Source organism: Ranitomeya imitator, chromosome 4, assembly GCF_032444005.1.
Source record: "Ranitomeya imitator isolate aRanImi1 chromosome 4, aRanImi1.pri, whole genome shotgun sequence".
NCBI lineage: Eukaryota > Metazoa > Chordata > Amphibia > Anura > Dendrobatidae > Ranitomeya > Ranitomeya imitator.
Genome location: NC_091285.1, coordinates 86,768,203 through 86,783,478, shown reverse-complemented (window position 1 = coordinate 86,783,478; position 15,276 = coordinate 86,768,203). Strand labels below are relative to the sequence as shown.

Here is a 15,276-nt window from a genome sequence, read left to right as displayed (position 1 = left end):
CAAATGGGTGTCTCAGGTCCGCTGCGGCGCCTCCTATCTTCATTCCATGACGTCCTCTTCTGATCTTCACACCGCGGCTCTAGCGCAGGCGTACTTTGCCCTGTTGAGGGCAGAGCAACGTACTGCAGTGCGCAGGTGCCGGAAAGGTCAGAGAGGCCCAGCGCCTGAGCACTGCAGTACTTTGCTCTGCTCTAAGTCACCCTTAGACGATTATATAGATAGATATATATCTATGTATATAATTGTCTAAGGGGTGCTTCTCTCTGTTTGTCTGTAACTTTCGTCTGTCTGTCTGTCGCGGTAATCCCAGGCCGGCCGCGACCAATCAGCGATATTGGGGCGGGATTTAAACACCGCTTCACTTTTTACTATTGATGCTGCCTATGAAGCAATTCTCACCTTCCGGCGTCCACGGCAGCCTTTACCGCTCCTCGTGACGTTCCGGTGCCAAGAATGCATTGTGGCAATGACTCGAGATCACGTAGCGGTCTCGCGAGACCGCTACATGATCACGGGTTATTGCCACAAGGCATTACTGGGAACAGAGAGTCGTGAGGAGCATCGCTAAAGGCCTGGGCTCGATCCGGAGGCGACTGGAAGGTTAGTATATAACTATTTTTTATTTTAATTGTTTTTTTTAACAGGGATATGATGCCCTCACTGCTATATACTACATGGGCTGTGTTATATACTACATGGGCTGTGTTATATACTGCGTGAGCTGTGTTATATACTGCGTGGGCTGTGTTATATACTATGTTGCTGTGCTATATACTACGTGGGGTGTGTTATATACTACGGGGCTGTGCAATATACTACGTGGGCTGTGTTATATACTGTGTGGGCTGTGTTATATACTACGTGGGGTGTGTTATATACTACGGGGCTGTGCAATATACTACGTGGGCTGTATTATATACTACGTGGGCTGTGTTATATACTGCGTCGCTGTGCTATATACTATGTAGGCTGTGTAATATACTATGTAGCTGTGCAATATACTATGTGGCTGTGCTATATACTATGTGGCTGTGTTATATACTGCGTGGGCTGTGTTAGATACTGCATGGGCTGTGTTATGTACTGCATGGGCTGTGTTATATACTACATCACTGTGCTATATACTACATAGGCTGTGCTATATACGTCGCTGTGCTATATACTACGTAGCTGTGTTCTATACTACGTGGCTGTGCTATATACTACATGGGCTGTGTTATATACTGCGTGGGCTGTGCTATATACTATGTGTGCTTTGCTATATACTGCGTGGGCTGTGTTATATACTGCGTGGGCTGTGCTATATACTGCATGGGCTGTGCTATATACTACGTGGCTGTGCAATATACTACGTGGGCTGTGTTATATGCTACGTGGGCTGTGAGACTCTTTCGCCCAGGCCCCTCAAAAACCTGGAGCTCACCCTGGCTTCACTGATTAGTCGCGCCTGGCCACGAACAATCAGCGACAGACGCAGACCGGCTGCGAATTGGCACGGGATTTGAACCACGCTTCGCTGACTCCTGTGTATTCATTGCATTATTCTGAAATCTTCATAAATAAACTACAATTCTAGAATACCTGATGTGTTAGAATCGGCCCACCATCTAGTATATATATATATATATATATATATATATATATATACATACATACACACACACAGATATACACGCACAATTATATATACTGGCCCCACTGCGGGGCTGGGAATCTGGGGCCTCCGGTACATGCAGCCGCGATATCCTTACATCACCGGATGTAAGTTGCAGGGCAGCGGGCACGGCGCATCCCCGAGAACTGATTGCAGAGCGCAGGCGCCGGTGACATCATGAAAAAGAGAAGAGGTGGCGCCCAGAGGCCAGAGGGGGATGATGGACGGCTGCGAGGCGGTTGAGTCAGGGGGAAAAAACATACCTCTCCGACTCAAAGGTATGGCAGGAAATTTATAAAACTCATTATTTCAGCATTCTTAGGGATACTAAACATAAGAGCCATCTTCACAGAATGCAGCCTTAGTGCTGCTGAAGGTGGCTCTTTTACTTTAATAGGCCCTGGGGGAGGTGGGGGGGGTGACAGGTTCCCTTTAAATAAACAAAGAACTATGTTTGGTATCTGCGTAATCATCCTGACCTGGGGAATCATGTTGCCAGGTCAGTTTTATCATATAGTGAACATGGTAAATAAAAAAATAAAAAACAACGGTGGAATTGCATTTTTCTCCCCTTCTTCCCCTGGGAAAAAGGGGAGAAAAAACACAAACAAAAAAAACACAGAATGTCGCCTGGGTGTGAAGGGGATAATTGCAATAAAAGTCCTGGTATACTTGTAATTTTTGATAATTGCCTGTATATAAATGCTGTGTTTTCATAATTTTTCAGACTTTGGAGCCCCGCTTTCAATTTTGCCTAGGGCCGCACTTTGTCTAAAATCGTCCCTGTGAGAAGCATAAATGTTAGTATAAGTGTGTTTCTTTTTATTGCTCTAATCTTCTGGAACGGATACAACGCACACAAGCAGCAGTGGATGGTTTCATCCCAAGTTGCTCCTCATATCTTCGCAGCCTGTACACACAGGCATATCTTATTTATACGTGCAATGAACATATGTTCCAGGTACCTCGTTTTACCTTCAGTTGATCCGTTCAGGATTCCTCTGATAAAACATTCGTTATTTAGTGTAAATTTGCTCATTTTTTCCTTAAATTATTTTTGAACAAGGTGTAACCTTATCTTTGCAGGTTTTTATATATGTAAAACATGCCTATGCAACCAGAGTCTATTCAGTCTTTCTTTTCCTTACACAAAAATAATTAATTAGTTTATGAAATATATAAACATTTAACTTGTTGAAAGGCTTCATGAACATTACCAACATGTTATAAATTAAATGTTGATACAAATGTTAGATATTAAATTGATATAATAATTTTGAAAACAAAAATCTTAAAGGGTTTTTCCAGGCTAAATAAAGGTTTTTGGCAGTCACACTATTTCCCTGCAGAATGCCAGATCCTAACAGTATGCATCATGCTTAAACACTGCACACTGTCAGGATTGACAAAACTGCAGTAGGACCGAAGTTCTGCAGAAATGTATGTTTAGCCCCTGTGATTGTTCATGCTCTTTGGCAGCGATTTAGGCTACTTTCACACTTGCATTGTGTGACGTACGTCACAATGCGTCGTTTTGGAGAAAAAAACGCATCCTGCAAAGCTGCCTGAAGGATGCGTTTTTTCTCCATAGACTTGCATTAGCGACGCATTGCGACGTATGGCCACAAGTTGCATCCGTCGTGCGACGGATGCGTCGTGTTTTGGCGCACCATCGGCACAAAAAAGTTCCATGTAACTTTTTTTGTGCGTCGCGTCCGCCATTTTTGACCTCGCATGCGTGGCCGAAACTCCGCCCCCTCCTCCCCGGACTGCAGAATGGGCAGCGGATGCGTTGAAAAAGTGCATCCGCTACCCACGTCGTGCACAAATTTCACAACGTCCGTCGGTACGTCGGCCCGATGCATTGCGACGGGCCCGTACCGACGCAAGTGTGAAAGTAGCCTAAGGAAGGCACAGGCACAAAGTTGCTTTGTGCAAAATAGGTCGATTTATTATAGTCCATAAATCTGCAACACAAAAGGAAAGCAAACAGCCTTTCTCCAACATACAACTCAGGACAAGGAAAAACAAAAGAGTTTAAATGTCCAGATCTCTCTCAACACAGGAGACCAGCTCCAACTGGTCTTTCACCTTTCACTCGTAGTCACAACTGAGGCAGCTCAGCTTCCTTAAACAATGGAAGTAGAGATATGGAAATGGCCAATACCGCCCAGCTCTTCTAACCATTCCTAAAACCCAGACCCAAAATCCAGGCGGTGACAAATATATCCCACGCAGGTCCTTTCCAGTTGCCACCTTACACCCCTTTAAATGTCTTTATATTTTACTTACACGTGACCAGTTTCATGAGCTACTACAAAGGCTGAAGAGAATCCATCTTCATGGTTTAGCGTACAACTCCGTATTGAATGACACATTCCTGTAACTGGTGCATAACCTAAGGGAAAAGTAGAAAATAAATTTAAATACCATAAACAGATTCAGCTATTCTAGCACTTAGGAGCTCTGTATATGGAGTCTGCAAACTATTCTTGGAAAATCTGCGCTCCCGGAGGGAAATAGCTTTCAGTTCCTCCCAAGCCTCGTCGTATGACTAAGCAGTACTGTACAGACACATATGGGTATTTCTACATTTAGCAGAAATTGTGGGACAAATTCTGGTGCCATTTTTACCCATTTTTCTGTGTGAAAATGTAAAATCTGGGGCTAAAACAAAATTTTGGTGGTAAAAATGTAATTATTTTTTTTTCACTGCCCAATGGTATAAAATTCTGTGACACTCCTGTGGCATCAATATAATCACTGCACCCCTAGATGAATTCATTGAGAGGTGTAGTTTGTAAAATGGGGGCAATAATGGAGGGTTCTGCTGATCTGGCACCTCAGAGACTCTGCCAATCTGACATGGCACACTCAAACCATTTCAGCAATATCTGCGCTCCAATATGGCGCCTCTTCCCTTCGGAGCTTTGCACTGTGCCTCAAAATTAGTTTTCAACCACATATGGTGTATCGGTGTACTCAGGAGAAATTGCGAAACAAATGTTGGGGTCTATTATCTATGGCTATTCTTGCGAAAATAAATAAAATTTGGGACTAAAACAACATTTTTGTTGGAATTTTTTTTTCATTTTCACAGCTCAACGTTGTAAAATTCTGTAAAGCACCTGTAGATTCAAGCTGCTCACAACACATCTTGATAAATTCCTTGAGGGGGTCTAGTTTCTAAAATGGGGTCACTTGTGGGGAATTTCCACTCTTTTGGCACATTAGGGGCTCTTCAACTGCAACATGACACCTGCACGACATTCCATCAAAATCTGGGTTGCAAAACGTCCTGATGTGTTATGTAAACATAACCTAACAAACATTAACCCCTTAGTGACAGAGCCAATTTGGTACTTAATGACCAGGCCAATTTTTGCAATTCTGACCACTGTCACTTTATGAGGTTATAACTCTGGAACGCTTCAACGGATCCCACTGATTCTGAGATTGTTTTTTCGTGACATATTGTACTTCATGTTAGTGGTAACATTTCTTCGATATTACTTGCGATTATTTATGAAAAAAACGGAAATATGGCGAAAATTTTTAAAATTTTGCAATTTTCAAACTTTGTATTTTTATGCCCTTAAATCAGAGAGATATGTCATGAAAAATAGTTAATAAATAACATTTCCCACATGTCTACTTTACATCAGCACAATTTTGGAAACAAAATTTTTTTTTGTCAGGGAGTTATAAGGGTTAAAAGTTGACCAGCAATTTCTCATTTTTACAACACCATTTTTTTTTAGGGACCACATCACATTTGAAGTCATTTTGAGGGGTCTATATGATAGAAAATAATGAAGTGTGACACCATTCTAAAAACTACACCCCTCAAGGTTCTCAAAACCACATTCAAGAAGTTTATTAACCCTTTACGTGCTTCACAGGAACTGAAACAATGTGGAAGGAAAAAATGAACATTTAACTTTTTTTTGCAAACATCTTAATTCAGAACCATTTTTTTTATTTTCACAAGTGTAAAAACAGAAATGTAACCATAAATTTTGTTATGCAATTTCTCCTGAATACGCCAATACCCCATATGTGGGGGTAAACCACTGTTAGGGCGCACCGCAGAACTTAGAAGTGAAGGAGCGCCGTTTGACTTTTTCAATGCAGAATTGGCTGGAATTGAGATCGGACGCCATGTCACGTTTAGAGAGCCCCTGATGTGCCTAAACAGTGGAAACCCCCCACAAGTGACACCATTTTGGAAACTAGACCCCTTAAGGAACTTATCTAGATGTGTGGTGAGCACTTTGAACCCCCAAGTGCTTCACAGAAGTTTATAACGTAGAGCCGTGAAAATAAAAAATCGCTTTTGTTTACACAAAAATGATCTTTTCGCCCACAAATTCTTATTTTCACAAGGGTAACAGGAGAAATTAGACCACAAAAGTTGTTGTGCGATTTCTCCTGAATACGTCGATACCCCATATGTGAGGGTAAACCACTGTTTGGGCGCACCGCAGAGCTTGGAAGTGAAGGAGCGCCGTTTTACTTTTTCAATGTTGAATTGGCTGGAATTGAGATTGGACGCCATGTCGCGTTTGGAGAGCCCCTGATGTGCCTAAACAGTGGAAACCCCCCACAAGTGACACCATTTTCGAAACTAGACCCCTTATGGAACTTATCTAGATGTGTGGCGAGCACTTTGAACCCCCATGTACATCACAGAAGTTTATAACGTAGAGCCGTGAAAAAAAAAAAAAAGATCGCATTTTTTCTACAAAAATGATCTTTTTGCCCACAAATTTTTATTTTCACAAGGGTAACAGGAGAAATTAGACCACAAAAGTTGTTGTGCAATTTCTCCTGAGTATGCTGATACCCAATATGTGGGGGTAAACAGCTGTTAGGGCGCACCGCAGAGCTTGGAAGAGAAGGAGTGCCGTTTTACTTTTTCAATGTAGAATTGGCTGGAATTGAGATTGGACGCCATGTCGCGTTTGGAGAGCCCCTGATGTGCCTAAACAGTAGAAATCCCCCACAAGTGACCCCATTTTGGAAACTAGACCCCCCATGGAACTTATCTAGATGTGCGGTGAGAACCTTGAATGCCCAAGTGCTTCACAGAAGTTTATAATGCAGAGCCGTGAAAATAAAAAAAAAAAATTTTTTCCACAAAAAAGATTTTTTAGCCACCAAATTTTTATTTTCACAAGGGTAACAAGAGAAATTGGACCCCAAAAGTTGTTGTCCAATTTGTCCTGAGTATTCTGGTACCCCATATGTGGGGGTAAACCACTGTTTGGGCGCACGGCAGAGCTCGGAAGGAAGGAGCGCCGTTTTGGAATGCAGACTTTGATAGAATGGTCTGTGGGCATTATGTTGCGATTGCAAAGCCCCTTATGTACCTAAACTGTAGTAACCCCCCACAAGTGACCCCATTTTGGAAACTAGACCCCCCAAGGAACTTATCTAGATGTGTGGTGAGAACTTTGAATGCCCAAGTGCTTCACAGAAGTTTAGAATGCAGAGTCGTGAAAATAAAAAATATTTTTTTTTTCACAAAAAAGATTTTGTAGCCCCCAAGTTTTTATTTTCACAAGGGTAACAAGAGAAATTGGACCCCAGAAGTTGTTGTCCAATTTATCCCGAGTACGCTGATGCCCCATATGTGGGGGTAACCCACTGTTTGGGCGCACGGCAGAGCTCAGAAGGGAGGGAGCACCATTTGACTTTTTGAGCGCAAAATTGGCTGTCGTGTTTGGAGACCCCCTGATGTACCTAAACAGTGGAAACCCCCCAATTCTAGCTCCAACCCTAACCCCAACACACCCCTAACCCTAATCCCAACCTGATCCATAATCCTAATCACTAACCCTAACCATAATCACAACCCTTACCCCAAAACAACCCTAATGTCAACCCTAACCAAAACCCTAATCAAAACCCTAAATCCAACACACCCCTAATCCTAATCTCAACCCTAACCTCAAACCTAACCCTAATCCCAATACACCCCTAATCACAACCCTAACCTTAACCCTAATCCCAAACCTAACCCTAATCCCAAGCGTAACCCTAATGCCAACCCTAACCCTAATACCAACCCTAATCCAAACCCTAACCCTAATCCCGCTCTAACCCTAACTTTAGCCCCAACCCTAGCCCTAACTTTAGCCCCAACCCTAACCCTAGCCCTAGGGCTACTTTCACACTTGCGTCGTTTGGCATTCCGTCGCAATCCGTCGTTTTGGACAAGAAACGGATCCTGCAAATGTGCCCGCAGGATGCGTTTTTTGCCCATAGACTTGTATTGCCGACGGATCGTGACGGATGGCCACACGTCGCGTCCGTCGTGCACTGGATCAGTTGTGTTTTGGCGGAGCGTCGGCACAAAAAAACGTTCAATGAAACGTTTTTTTTTGTACGTCGCATCCGCCATTTCTGACCGCGCATGCGTGGCCGTAACTCCGCCCCCTCCTCCCCAGGACATAGATTGGGCAGCGGATGTGTTGAAAAACTACAGCTGCTGCCCACATTGTGCACAACTTTCACAATGTGCGTCGGTATGTCGGGCCGACGCATTGCGACGGCCCCGTACCGACGTAAGTGTGAACGAAGCCTAACCCTAAGTTTAGCCCCAACCCTAACCCTAAATTTAGCCCCAACCCTAACCCTAAATTTAGCCCCAACCCTAGCCCTAACCCTAGCCCTACCCCTAGCCCTACCCCTAGCCCTAACCCTAACCCTACCCCTAATTTTAGCCCCAACTGCTGTTCTGCCGGCCGGCAGATGGAGACAGATGGCGGGCGCACTGGGCATGCGTCCGCCATGTTCTGCTGCCGGCGGCCAGGAGGAGCAGCAAGAGGATCCAGGGACCTAGGTGAGTATGCTAGGGTCCCCGAATCCCCCTATTTCTCTGTCCTCTGATGTGCGATCACATCAGAGGACAGAGAATTACACTTTACTTTTTTTTTTTTTTTTTTTTTTTTTTTGCGGTCGCCGGTAAACAGTTAATTACCGGCGATCGCAAAACAGGGGTCGGTAATACCGACCCCGATCATGCTCTTTGGGGTCTCGGCTACCCCCGGCAGCCGAGACCCCAAAGATTCTCCCGGTGCCGGCCGGCGGGCGCACTGCGCATGCGCCCGCCATTTTGAAGATGGCGGCGCCCACCGGGAGCCACGAGGAGCATCGGAGGAGCTAGGTGAGTATTGGGGGGCCACCTGGGACCCCTTTTCTCTGTCCTCCGATGTGCGATCACATCGGAGGACAGAGAAATTAAAAAGAGATCGCTTTTTTTTTTTTTTTTTTTTTTTTTGCGATCGCCGGTAAACGGTTAATTACCGGCGATCGCAAATGCGGGGTGGGTTAAAAAACCCCCGAATCATGTTCTCTGGGGTCTCGGCTACCCTCGGCAGCCGAGACCCCGGAGAAAATCAGCCTCTGGGGGGCGCTATGGACTTTTTCCACAGCGCCGTTAATTAACGGCGCTGTGGTTTAAGTACCCTTAGCGGCCGCCGTTAAAAGGCGTATCGGCGGTCGCTAAGGGGTTAATGCCTCTTATGGATGCCTCAATTATAGTGGTAAAAAAATAACAATAAGAGAAAAAAATGTTTTAGAGAGATCTTTTATGATCTCGAAGAGTAAAAAAATGTTAAAAAAAATAATATGTATAAAACGTGGGAAAATAATACCAATAAAAGTCCACATAAACAAAATTTGCATTTTTTATATACAAGTTTTACATACAGTAGACATAACAAAAAATACATATTAAAACCTACATTAGTTCTCCACAGGACTGTTCTTTATCAGTTTATTTTGTGCAAACCTTGAACAGTAAAAACTATAAACAAAAAAAAACTAAAAACAAAAAAATATATATTTTTTCTATATTTGCGTCATAAACCCCTGAACAAAAGCTAAAAAACTATTTACAATTTGTCCCATGTAAAATAAAGCTTCATACAATGAAATCATGCCAATTACAAAAATAAAAAAAAGTCATGGCTGCTAAAGAGACCCAGAAAAAATATAAAAAAAAAAAAAAAAAAAAGATATTTAAAAATACTATTTTTTTTTTAGATGGACAGTCATTATGGTTGATTCAGGGCCAGTCACTGATGGGAAAATAGTGAATCCATGTGTGGCTTAGTGACAGAGACAATTTTGACCTGAATGACCAAGCCAAATGTCACAATTCTGACCACTGTCACTTTATGTGGCAATAACTCTGGAACACATCAATGAATCCCACTGATTCTGAGAAAGTTTTTTCACGAGATATAGTATTTCATGATAGTGGTAACATTTCTTCGATATGACTTATGTTAACTTGAGAAAAAAAATGAAATTTGGCCAAGATTTTGAAAATTGCACATTTTTCAAACTTTTATTTCTTATGCCCTTAAATGAGAAAGATACAGTACAGACCAAAAGTTTGGACACACCTTCTCATTTAAAGATTGTTCTGTATTTTCATGACTATGAAAATTGTAAATTCACACGGAAGGCATCAAAACTATGAATAGGTTCTTCAAAGTAGCCACCTTTTGCTTTGATGACTGCTGTGCACACTCTTGGCATTTTCTTGATGAGCTTCAAGAGGTAGTCACTGGAAATGGTTTTCACTTCACAGGTTTGCACTGTCAGGTTTATTAAGTGGGATTTCTTGCCTTATAAATGGGGTTGGGACCATCAGTTGTGTTGAGCAGAAGTCTGGTGGATACACAGCTGATAGTCCTACTCAATAGACTGTTAGAATTTGTATTGTGGCAAGAAAAAAGCAGCTAAGTAAAGAAAAACCGAGTGGCCATCATTACTTTAAGAAATGAAGGTCAGTCAGTCCGAAAAATTGGGAAAACTTTGAAAGTGTCCCCAAGTGCAGTTGCAAAAACCATCAAGCGCTACAAAGAAACTGGCTCACATGAGGACCGCCCCAGGAAAGGAAGACCAAGAGTCGCCTCTGCTTCTGAGGATAAGTTTATCCGAGCCACCAACCTCAGAAATCGCAGGTTAACAGCAGCTCAGATTAGAGACCAGGTCAATGCCACACAGCGTTTTAGCAGCAGACATATCTCTACAACAACTGTTAAGAGGAGGCTTTGTGCAGCAGGCCTTCATGGTAAAATAACTGCTAGGAAACCACTGCTAAGGACAGGAAACAAGCAGAAGAGACTTGTTTGAGCTAAAGAACACAAGGAATGGACATTAGACCAGTGGAAATCTGTTCTTTGGTCTGATGAGTCCAACTTTGAGATCTTTGGTTCCAACTACCGTGTCTTTGTTCGATGCAGAAAAGGTGAACGGATGGACTCTACATGCCTGGTTCCCATCGTGAAGCATGGAGGAGGTGTGATGGTGTGGGGGTGCTTTGCTGGTGACACTGTTGGGGATTTATTCAAAATTGAAGGCATACTGAACCAGCATGGCTTCCACAACATCTTGCAGCGGCATGCTATTCCATCCGGTTTGTGTTTAGTTGGACCATCATTTATTTTTCAACAGGACAATGACCCCAAACACACCTCCAGGCTGTGTAAGGGCTATTTGACCAAGAAGGAGATTGATGAGGTGCTATGCCAGATGACCTAGACTCCACAGCCACCAGACCTGAACCCAATCGAGGGTTTGGGGTGAGCTGGACCGCAGAGTGAAGGCAAAAGGGCCAACAAGTGCTTAGCATCTCTGGGAACTCCTTCAAGATTGTTGGAAGAACATTTCCGGTGACTACCTCTTGAAGCTCATCACGAGAATGCCAAGAGTGTGCAAAGCAGTCATCAAAGCAAAAGGTGGCTACTTTGAAGAACCTAGAATATAAGACATAATTTCAGTTGTTTCACACCTTTTTGTTAAGTATATAATAGTTTTGATGCCTTCAGTGTGAATTTACAATTTTCATAGTCATGACAATACAGAAAAATCTTTAAATGAGAAGGTGTGTCCAAACTTTTGGTCTGTACTGTATGTCACAAACAATAGTTAATAAATAACATTTCCCACATGTCTACTTTACATCAGCATAATTTTGGAAACCTATATTTTTCTTATAAGGGTTAAAAGTTGTAAGGTCACATTCACATGTTCAGCATTTGGTCAGTTTTTTGCCTCTGTATTTGTAAGCCACAACCAGGAGTAGGTGATAAATACAGAAGTGGTGCATATGTTTCTATTATACTTTTCCACTAATTGTTCCACTCCTAGTTTTGGCTTACAATAACTGAGGTAAAAAACTGACCAAATACTGAACATGTGGGCATAGCATTAAGGACTCATGCAGACTCCATGTAAATTGGTCAAAGCACAGACTGGCTGCGGATTTCCCAACCTGAGCGTGATAGCTACATATCTGTCTTTATATATGAGGCAGTCACGCTCGGATCGGGAGAGCTGCATCTAGTCTGTGCATTGCGGTTTGTGCTTGGACCAATTTGCACGAATGTCTGCATGAGTGCTAAGACTCAATATGTAATTAACCCCTTTTGGCTAAGTTCCCGTAATGAGCTTTTGGTGTGTTCGTTGAACAAAAAAAATCTTACAGTTACAGCATAGTGGATGGGATTTATAGAAAACTCATGCCCACTGTGCTTTTCTTATGCACACAGCGTTAGTGGATCCGCGGTGCGTATTTGAAAACCACAACAAGTCGATTTCTCTTGTGGGTACGCTGAGTTTTATGGGTTAATTTAATGTGTGTAATCCACACATACATTTATCAATGGAGTTTTATCAAAGCCAAATACTATTAAGTATCCAAAAAAGCTGTTTTATGTAAAACATTTCATATGAAAACAGGTAAAAAAAAATGCAGCTGATAAAACGCGAAGAAAAATGTAAAAAAAAAAATCATTCCACGCAATGAAAAAACATAACATAGTTTAGCTAACTGGTGCAGAAACGCTGCAGAAAATATACCACATGAAAATCTCACCAAATACTTATTGTGGGAATGTAGCAAAACTGGCAAAACATTTTTTCACGTTCCTGACAGAACTCCATTTTTCTAATTTGAGATGTGTCACTTCATATGGTAATAACCTTGGAATTCTTCCCATCCCAGTGATTCTGTTCTTACATGACACATTGGCCCCGATTCATTAAAACACCACATTTCCTAAGAGGTTCTTAATTAGGGGCTCCAGTTATAAAACAAGCCAAATTCATTAAGAGCTGCAAACCACTTAATGAATTTGGTGCCTGTGGAACCTGTCTAGCCAGAAATGCTACTTTTGTCAGGTTGCCATTTGAAGAGTCCTGGGGTGCCGAAACAGGAGACAACCCCAACATATGACCCTATTTTACAATATACACAAATCAGGGAATTAATCTATTTTGCCCACACAGGTGTTTTACAGAAATTAGATTTCAACTATCTATTGGAGCCTATGGAGAGTGGAGTGAATGCATTATTTCACCCCAGAGCTGTATTCACAGATACACTGCTAAGTAATGCCATATATAATGTCCTTCATGCAGATGCTGTTTCTAAGCATGTGTTATATAGAGACAGGAGAGCAGAAATATCTCATGTCTTTGTGTTGTGCATGGAAGACATCATAACCGCTAGTGTCTACTGTTGTGAATTCTGCTCTTGGCTTCCCTCCAGTGGTTGTAGGTGGGAATGCAGTTGTCTCTGAGTCGCAGTCCTGGCCAGGTGTATCTGCTGATTGCAGTTCTGACTGGGATATTTAGGTGTGCAGGATTCATTAGTCCTTGCCAGTTGTCAATGTTTCTTCTGAAGTGTTGGATCACTTTCTGGCTTCTCCTGCTTAGCTGCCAATTCAGCAAAGATAAGTGTCTGGTTTTTGTTTCTGTGGCACACATGCAGTGTGCTTATATTCTGTGCTATTCATTTGTTTTTCTCTTGTCCAGCTTAGACTGTGTCAGTGTTTTCTCAGTCTTGTTGGATTCTCTGGAGATGCAGATATACGCTCCACATCTTTAGTTACATGGTGGAGTTTTTGTATTTTCTGCTGTGGATATTTTTGGAAGGATTTTTAATACTGACCGCTTAGTATCCTTTCCTATTTAGCTAGTGTGTGACTCATTTGCTAAATCCTGTTTCCTGCCTGCGTGTGTCTTTTCCTCTACTACTCACAGTCAATATTTGTGGGGGGCTGCCTATCCTTTAGGGTTCTGCTCTGAGGCAAGGTAGAATTCCTATTTCCATCTATAGGGGTATTTAGTCCTCCGGCTGTGTCGAGGTGTCTAGGTTTTGTTAGGCACACCCCACGGCTACTTCTAGTTGCGGTGATAAGATCAGGGTTTGCGGTCAGTATAGTTACCACCTACTCCAGTGAAAGTTTTCATGCTGCTCCAAGGTCACCTGATCATAACAGTCTACTCACTAGATCAGGGACAACAAAGTTAAATATGTAGGTAAAAAGTGTAGGATATTGACTTTAAACAGTGTTATTCCTCATGTACACACCAACTACAGCTTTCAAGTAAGATTTTACTGCTTGACATTGAGACAACTAAACCATATTCCTTGCGATCATGAAAATTAGCCATTGTGAGAAGCATCTTTAAAAAAAATTGTCATGAGGGGACAAAAGATACTGTGAACAATTAATTAGCATTATTTTTGCTTTTATATCAATATTATTACATTTTTAGCAGTCAATACTTTTTATTGGTCAGGAACACCAGCCTCTGTAGTTAACGATGAAAAAAAACACACTTTTTACCTTGCATTCCAGAGGGACCAAACTCTTGTCTTGTAAGGAATATTGCATGATCATGGTATTCTGCATGTTCTGTATCTGGCTTTTGCTGTAGGTACGCCCAACGACATACATTTTCCAAACTTATAGAGGGGTTTCCAATTTCAATTAAACTTGAAGACTAGAAAAATTAACCGTGTAAGCATTAGAGCTGAATGTAAATGAGGACGTTTTACAACTTCTATATGATCTCAAAGTACAAGAAAACATCACAAAACCGGTAACACCAAGGTGTTTAGTGAACACCTCATTTATACCATGAATATACTCATTTATACCATGAATATACTCAAATGATGATCATTTCCTCAGAGCGGGGGTCTTTCACCGAGCAATACAATGTGATGTGAGGAGTGTCCACATTTTTGGTTGGCTGCTTGTAACAAACAGGTGGTGGCTCAGTTTCTGGATGTAATGATAATGGATACAGTAGGCAGTGGCGTAGGAAAGAGGATGCGGGGGGGCGGGCCACCTCGGGCGGCACAATGCGGGGGGCGGGCATCTAGCCGTGCTGGCACAAGCATCTTTTCAGTCAGTGCAGGGCCAGGCAGTGCAGGCACATCGGGGTTAAGAACGCAGCCAGCGTGACATTGTTTTGTGGGCGGAGAGTTCTCCTGCTCTGCTCTCCCGCCCGCCCCTCCCTGGCTGCTGAACTTATCAGGACAGATGCAGATTCTGGAGGAGCTCCTTCCTTGCCGCCCTGAGTGAGTGCGATGTATCGCTGTATTCTGACAGTCTGGGTGACCTGGGGCGGCCACAGGTGATATACTGTATATTATATACTTCAGCAGCTGCCCAGGCCCCCAGCACCTGTCCTGTATATGTATATACTGTATCTGTACAGCCTGTATGACAGTATATATAATATATATACAGGACAGGTGCTGGGGGCCTGGGCGGCTGCTGAAATATATACACTGCACAGTACCA

The 15,276-nt window shown here is 42.6% G+C and overlaps 1 protein-coding gene across 1 annotated transcript in view; it reads right to left on the bottom strand.

Annotated features, from left to right (window-relative positions):
• The window catches only part of LOC138675535 (A disintegrin and metalloproteinase with thrombospondin motifs 2-like), a 705,150-nt gene that overhangs the window by 339,510 nt on the left and 350,364 nt on the right, over positions 1-15,276 (bottom strand). The window contains exons 6-7 of the mRNA XM_069763862.1: positions 14,311-14,467; positions 3,947-4,052 (exon numbers count right to left, since the gene is read on the bottom strand). Coding sequence (XP_069619963.1) covers positions 3,947-4,052; positions 14,311-14,467 — 263 coding nt within the window. The remainder of the gene's footprint in view (positions 1-3,946; positions 4,053-14,310; positions 14,468-15,276) is intronic.